At 49.3% G+C, this 7,852-nt stretch overlaps 1 protein-coding gene across 1 annotated transcript; it reads left to right on the top strand.

Annotated features, from left to right (window-relative positions):
• Nucleotides 1–2,226: 2,226 nt before the first annotated feature.
• LOC116958157 (uncharacterized) lies at nt 2,227–7,332 on the top strand. Its single transcript, XM_032980660.2, has 4 exons — nt 2,227–2,425; nt 3,342–3,579; nt 4,302–4,454; nt 5,290–7,332. Exons 1-4 carry the CDS (start codon nt 2,358–2,360, stop codon nt 5,437–5,439), a joined length of 609 nt encoding a protein of 202 aa, XP_032836551.2. The 5' UTR covers nt 2,227–2,357; the 3' UTR covers nt 5,440–7,332.
• Nucleotides 7,333–7,852: the final 520 nt, after the last annotated feature.

The raw sequence follows: 7,852 nt of genomic DNA, 5'->3' as shown, positions 1-7,852 counted from the left end.
AGCAGCTGTTTGAACAGCCACCCCCGCGGGCGCTGTCCGTTTGTTCGCTGCCTCGGTGGATGTGAGCGACCGAGCGGGTGATGCCCTCATCAAATCGCAGCCAGCCGTGTCCACACCACCACCCGAACCATTGCGTCATGTTTGCCTTGGCCTGGTCTCCATGCCGTCTGAACAAATTCAAACACTGGCGCGCACCCCCCACCCACACTGCGTGACAACACAATGCCCATTCTCCTCTGCTGCCCCCCTCCCCTCCCCCCAGTCTGGAACTCCCTTCCCACCAGCCATTCTTGTTGTCGACTCCCTGTCCCTGATCAAGACCCGGCTCAAAACCTCCTCCCCTTTGATTTCCCTTCTGTCTGCAACTGACTGTCTCTTTTTCTGTGCAAAATAAATACTCCCCGCTGTTTCTGTGCAGCGAATTTGCGATTATGCGGTCACATTTAGATGCTGTATAACAAGCCAAATTGTGTTGTGTTCATCATCATCTTCCTTGACCTATCCGCTGCTCGATTGTATTCTGACTTCCTGGATCTGGTCCTGCCATATCAGCATGTGACCTAACTCAAACATCTATTATGAATCGTAATTTCGGCCTGCGAAAACCACCGTTTTACAAAAAAAATGTACGCTACGGTTGACATCGACTCGGTTGTAAATTAAACCCAGGCTTCCCGTTGAGGAACGATCCGAGACGCCCAGCATATTCTCGCACGGTTAAAACAAACGACCTTCATTTAATAAAGCCAATTTACCAATCGAATGACGATTTCCTAACCGGCCTCCTGCCGTTGCACCAATTACTCAACAACGCCCAGAACTAAGTGGTTGAGGGCTTTTTGACACACAATGTCAATAGCCGAACGCGAGTCAAGGCCCCACCTGAACACACACTCTTTAGCAAGCAAGTGGCAAAACCCAGAGAGCGCTCACTCACTCACATGCTCTCGCTCGCTCGCTCGATTCATACACACGGGTTGCCTGGCTACTCACGCCAATCTTACACATTTGTGTGCCGGAATCCAAAGGTGCGTCTGTGCTGGGTTCAATTACAGGTAGGAAGGCCTGGGACAGTAGAACAAGACACTTGTTTGTGTGTATTTTATTCGTGTGACTGTGATAAGATGGTGTTTTCTAGTATGTTGCTAAAAATGTTTAATTGGTAGTCTCTGCTGCCATCAAGACATTATTACTAGATATCTTCAGAAAAGAGGCACACTGTAACAATGAATATATTGAGTCGGGAATTTGCCAAAACATTTTACAATGCAAGACTCTGCGTAATGTGTATCCTCCTTCTTGAAAATCAACAAGACTTCGCTGGACTGGTAATGTAACGCTATAATAATTGTAATGTGCTACAGCCTTTGTCAATCCACCGCTGGGTGAAGGCCTCGTTTCACCGTGCGTCGGTCATAGTGTTCATTTAACAATACTTAACCACACTGGTTCGTGCGGGCTCTAGAAGTGGGTCAAGATGTGGTTCAGGACCGGTTCTGATAAACACTCGAAACTAATGTTTACTCGTGGCCCAAAATCAACCCACGTCGCCGGGTTCACAGCTCAGGGCATTATTAACCACGGGGTCACCGCGACACTCTCTTATTATCAACTGTTGTTATTGTCAGCGTGGTGAAGTATGGTCAAGTTATTTCCCACGACCGAGTTGGCGTGGAGGAGACCTTCATCATTGCAACGGACTGACAAAGGAGAGCTTGTACATGTTCACAAGTACATTTGGCGTGATAATGTTACTTTGACGAGGAGCTCACTTCTTGAGCAGGCAGTATGAACTACCTTTGGGCTAAACCAATAAACCTAGAACAAAGCCCCTGTCGAGTTGGATAACTAATTAATGACGATCACGCAGTCGTCTCCGGTGACAGGGGACGCCGCTGCCCCGCGCTCCATTCTGAGCGGCGTCGAGGATGAGGCCGCGTCTGTGTCTCAAGTAGGAGTAGACCACGTCTGTGTCTCAAGGAGGAGTAGACCACGTCTGTGTCTCAAGGAGTAGACCACGTCTGTGTCTCAAGGAGTAGACCACGTCTGTGTCTCGAGGAAGAGCAGGGAACCGCGTCTGTGTCTCAAAGAGGAGGCCGCGTCTGTGTCTCGAGGAGGAGGAGGTCGCGTTTGTGTCTCGACGAAGAGCAGGGGACCGCGTCTGTGTCTCGACGAGGAGCAGGGGACCACGTCTGTGTCTCAAGGAGGAGCAGGGGACCACGTCTGTGTCTCAAGGAGGAGCAGGGGACCACGTCTGTGTCTCAAGGAGGAGCAGGGGATCGCGTCTGTGTCTCGACGAGGAGCAGGGGTCCGCGTCTGTGTCTCGAGGAGGCGGTCGCGTCTGTGCCTCGTACTCCATGGACGGTGCAGCCGCCCCCACGGAGGGGAAGGGTCATCACGCATTCGGCGACGCGTACCTCGACAGGTATGTTCCTCTCCGTCATTATTATTATTATTATTATGTTCAGAATTCCACGATACCACAGCCTAGATAGATCGATTGATTGATCCTGCACACCAGTTCAGAGATCCATAGAGTCCACGCACGCGAGACGATACCATAGCTCTCACCTCCGCAGTGGAGGTTCTCTCGGATGGCCTTCACATCCTTTGGGGCTACCATTTCATCCCTTGTAGCGACGTGTACCACCCGAGCGTGTTTAAATATTTAACAGTAGCTCTGGTGACCCTGGAGCGCCGAGCCTAGGCTCTTGTCCGTGGAGTTTCTGAATTGTAATAAAAACATTCAAACACACAGTAGCTATGATGTGGTTTAATTCGTGTTTGCTCGGTGATTCGTGAGCTCCTCTTGCTGTCTCTCGTCATTCTGAGAGATGCACATCTTCATGCCTCGTCTTCACTCTTCAGCTTTTGTTCCATTTTATTTATTCAATATTTGATATGACATGCTCTGGTATATGGATCAGACATATGGACATTGAGAAACAAAATTGAAAAGCTGAAAATATGCAAGGATGTAAAGGGTCATGAGTGCTTGGAATTACAGTCAAGAGACAGACGTGGAAATGCGTGGATTATATTTAGACAATCAAGATATGGGACATACTCTTGACCCTGAATAAATGAAGGTGAGCTTGCGCATGACAATCACGGCTAGAATGGTTTGAATGGCCCAGTGGTCGACACTTACAAACGGCGTAGCAGCAGCTAAAGGTTAGAAACTTCCACCGCGGATAACGACCGACGACGACATCAGACGACATCATCCATTTCGTGCGCAGAAGCACGATGACTTGATTTTCCGCCAGACCATGCTCGATCACGGCTGACGGTGACGACGATCATGACGACGACGATGACGCTGTCGATGGCGTGGACAGGCTGGTGGAGATCATCGCGAGGCACCTGGAGGTGGAGCCGCACCACGGGGTGCTCTGCGAGCCGTACGAGCCGCAAGTGGCTCGGGCCCTCGTCGGACTCGGCTGCCTGCACTCCCCGCCGCGGCGCTGGGGCCCCGGCGGGGAGACGGGGGCAGCCCGCGGCGCGACGCGAGGCCCCGACCGCGCGCTCGTCATGATGCTGGACACGAGGGAAGAGGCGGAGGAGGGAAGCCTGCAGGTGAGGGAAAGGGACGAGAGGCGAGGGTTGAGGCCACTGGGTGGTGTGGCTGGAAAAGGGCCCTGGCGCAAGGGAGTCGATGCCCCCCCCCCCTTATCTCGGCACGCCCGGCCCCTCCAGCCCGGTGCAGTTTGATCGCCTACACACTCGCCAGCTGCGCCACTGGTTATGGTACAGAGGTGATCAGAGGTGATGGTCCTGCCGCTGCTGCTGCAGATGATGATGATACTGGTGCTCCTGATAATCATGATCAGAGGTCGGCAAACCTGCGCCTCTGAATGCTGGCTCTTTACGGACTGCGTCGTGACGTGGTGTATGTACGAATGTATTCACGTGCATTGCGGCTCTTGAAGGTTTGCGTTTGTTCCGGATTCGGAAAAAAATGGCTCATTGTTATATTGATTTGCTGACTTTTGATCATGATGATAATGCCACTGATCATGATGGCGGCAATTCTGTTACTGCTAATCACAATTATCATGAGGATGATGGTGAAGCTGTTTCCTGCAGGTTATGACGCTACTACTACCGCTGATAATGATGATTATGATGATCATGACGATGGGTCTGCTGATGATTCTAATACCGCTGATCACGACGACAACGATGACGATGATGATGATGATAACAATGCTGCTGATCACGATGATGGTGACCATGATGATGATGATGGCGTCAATGGTGATGATGGTAAAGCAGCCGTGCGCGCTTCGCCCCCACAGAGCCCCTCGGAGACGACTCTCGCTCGCGTGCTGTCCTCGCTGCCCGCCGGCGGGAGGCTGCTGGTGGTGCGGCGCCCCCACGGGGTCTGCTCCCTGCCCCTGTTCAGCGCCGCGCGCCGCCGCCTTCAAGGCCCGGAGGGGGCCTCCTGCACCGTGAGCACCACCGGCAGGGCCCTCGTGTCTCACGGAATTTGTGTCGTGATTATCGTGCGTCTTGTCTACGATTATTCATGACACTTTTACACCCAGCAAAACGCATCGCCGAGTCTCGAGACAATTCTTCAGGAGGGTCCCGATACGTTTTTTCACAGGTGGAGGGGTGACGATTGTGATGCGTTTACAAATTAAGTAATTTTTCAAAAATGTCAAATTTGGACCGTGACTTCAGCACACGAGGGCCGAATCTGTTTGGAATGACATCCTGGGATCTTTAACGTCCACTGTGAAGCAGACAGTGCGTGTTTAACACACCGCAGCATTATCCAGGGCTGCCTTGCGGATACTTCTAGCGCCGTTAGTGCACTCGCATATAGGCACCGTGACTAGTCGCCACGGCCACAGCAGGAGTTATACCGGGCGTGGTGTCCAGAATGCGGCAATATTTCCTAGGTCGCCGACCCGGAGAGACCCGTCAGTGAATCGCTGGTGAGGACCCACACGATGAACGCACCACCAAGGCCCTCTAACACGAGCATTGACCACGGTGATTGGTGGAAATAGTAGACGGGGAAGGCCGAGATCAAGATGGATACAAAGGTGCGAGTGGCAAGAGGCAGCAAGTCGCCAGCACACACGTGACAGATAATTATTGAAGAGCAATTGCCAATAAGCCATGGACTCTGGCGGATTGTTACTGTGAGGCATGACGAGGCCTTGGGGAGGCCTTTAACGAGAAGTGGAATGATCCAGGCTGACTGTGACGACGATGATAAGGTGTCATTTATCTTAACGTCTGTTTTGATGTTCACCTTTTTTCTGCTCTTTACAGAAAATAATCAGCTGTCTGAAAGACGTGGGGGCCGATGTCGAATGGGACGTGGCGCGAATTCCCATCACGGTCTCGAAGGTGACCCCTGAGTCTGATCCAGGGGCTCTTCAAGTTCACACTCAAAGCCTTTTATTTTTCATCTACCCATGACTACTTCTTGCTATTAAATAACTATGCCCACTGTTTCTGTACAGCGTCTTTAAGACGCAGTCGCATTTCGACCTTGTACAAATCCACATTGCTATTAAAGTGCGTGTATGGATATCTTAAGTCTGCGAGTCTCTAAGGCAATGGGTCTCTATGTAAGTCTGTGGGTCCCTATGTAAGTTTGTGGGTCTCTATGTAAGTCTGTGGGTCGCTATGTATGTCTGTGGGTGTCTATGTAAGGCTGTGGGTCTCTATGTAAGTCTGTGGGTCTCTATGTAAGTCTGTGGGTCTCTATGTGAGTCTGTGGGTCTTTATGTAAATCTGTGGGTCTCTATGTAAGTTTTTGGGTCTCTATGTAAGTCTGTGGGTCTCTATGTAAGTATGTGGGTCTCTATGTAAGTCTGTGGGTCTCTATGTAAATCTCTGGGTCTCAATGTAAGTCTGTGGGTCTCTATGTAAGTCTGTGGGTCGCTATGTAAGTCTGTGGGTCTCTATGGTCTGTGGGTCTCTATGTAAGTCTGTGGGTCTCTATGTAAGTCTGTGGGTCTCTATGTAAGTCTGTGGGTCTCTATGAAAGTCTGTTGGTCTCTATGCAAGTCTGTGGGTCTCTATGTAAGTCTGTGGGTCTCTATGTAAGTCTGTGGGTCTCTATGTAAGTCTATGGGTCTCTATGTAAGTCTGTGGTCTCTATGAAAGTCTGTGGGTCTCTATGAAAGACTGTGGGTTTCTATGCACGTCTGTTGGTCTCTATGTAAGTCTGTGCGTCTCTATGTAAGTCTATGGGTCTCTATGTAAGTCTGTGGGTCTCTATGTAAGTCTGTGGGTCTCTATGTAAGTCTGTGGGTGTCTATGTAAGTCTGTGGGTCTCTATGTAAGTCTGTGGGTCTCTATGTAAGTTTCTGGGTTTCTATGTAAGTCTGTGGGTCTCTATGAAAGTCTGTGGGTCTCTATGTAAGTCTGTGAGTCTCTATGTAAGTCTGTGGGTCTCTATGCAAGTCTGTGGGTCTCTATGTAAGTCTATGGGTCTCTATGTAAGTCTGTGGGTCTCTATGTAAGTCTGTGGGTCTCTATGTAAGTCTGTGGGTCTCTATGGAAGTCTCTGGGTCTCTATGTAAGTCTGTGGGTCTCTATGTAAGTATGTGGGTCTCTATGTAAGTCTGTGGGTTTCTATGTAAGTCTGTGGGTCTCTATGTAAGTCTGTGGGTCTCTATGTAAGTCTATGGGTCTCTATGTAAGTCTGTGGGTCTCTATGTAAGTCTCCGGGTCTCTATGTAAGTCTGTGGGTCTCTATGCAAGTCTGTGGGTTTCTATGTAAGTCTGTGGGTCTCTATGTAAGTCTGTGGGTCTCTATGTAAGTCTGTGGGTCTCTATGTAAGTCTCTGGGTCTCTATGTAAGTCTGTGGGTCTCTATGTAAGTCTATGGGTCTCTATGTAAGTCTGTGGTCTCTATGTAAGTCTGTGGGTCTCTATGAAAGTTTGTGGGTTTCTATGCAAGTCTGTGGGTCTCTATGTAAGTCTGTGGGTCTCTATGTAAGTCTATGGGTCTCTATGTAAGTCTGTGGGTCTCTATGTAAGTCTGTGGGTCTCTATGTAAGTGTTCAGGTCACTATGTAAGTCTGTGGGTCTCTATGTAAGTCTGTGGGTCTCTATGTAAGTCTGTGGGTGTCTATGTAAGTCTGTGGGTCTCTATGTAAGTCTGTGGGTCTCTATGTAAGTTTCTGGGTTTCTATGTAAGTCTGTGGGTCTCTATTTAAGTCTGTGGGTCTCTATGTAAGTCTGTGAGTCTCTATGTAAGTCTGTGGGTCTCTATGCAAGTCTGTGGGTCTTTATGTAAGTATGTGGGTCTCTATGTAAATCTGTGGGTCTTTATGTAAGTCTATGGGTCTCTATGTAAGTCTGTGGGTCTCTATGTAAATCTGTGGGTCTCTATGTAAGTCTGTGGGTCTCTATGTAAGTCTCTGGGTCTCTATGTAAGTATGTGGGTCTCTATGTAAGTCTGTGGGTCTCTATGTAAGTCTGTGGGTTTCTATGTAAGTCTGTGGGTCTCTATGTAAGTTTGTGGGTCTCTATGTAAGTCTATGGGTCTCTATGTAAGTCTGTGGGTCTCTATGTAAGTCTCCGGGTCTCTATGTAAGTTTGTGGGTCTCTATGCAAGTCTGTGGGTTTCTATGTAAGTCTGTGGGTCTCTATGTAAGTCTGTGGGTCTCTATGTAAGTCTGTGGGTCTCTATGTAAGTTTCCGGGTCTCTATGTAAGTCTGTGGGTCTCTATGTAAGTCTGTGGGTCTCTATGTAAGTGTTTGGGTCTCTATGTAATTCTATGGGTCTCTATGTAAGTCTGTGGGTCTCTATGTAAGTCTCCGGGTCTCTATGTAAGTCTGTGGGTCTCTATGTAAGTCTGTGGGTCTCTATGTAAGT

The sequence above is a fragment of the Petromyzon marinus genome, chromosome 3 (assembly GCF_048934315.1).
Source record: "Petromyzon marinus isolate PM22_M1 ecotype Great Lakes invasive population chromosome 3, UKy_Petmar_22M1.pri1.0, whole genome shotgun sequence".
Lineage (NCBI taxonomy): Eukaryota > Metazoa > Chordata > Hyperoartia > Petromyzontiformes > Petromyzontidae > Petromyzon > Petromyzon marinus.
The sequence above is the reverse complement of the archived record's forward strand: the minus strand, read 5'-3'. Positions and strand labels throughout refer to the sequence as shown.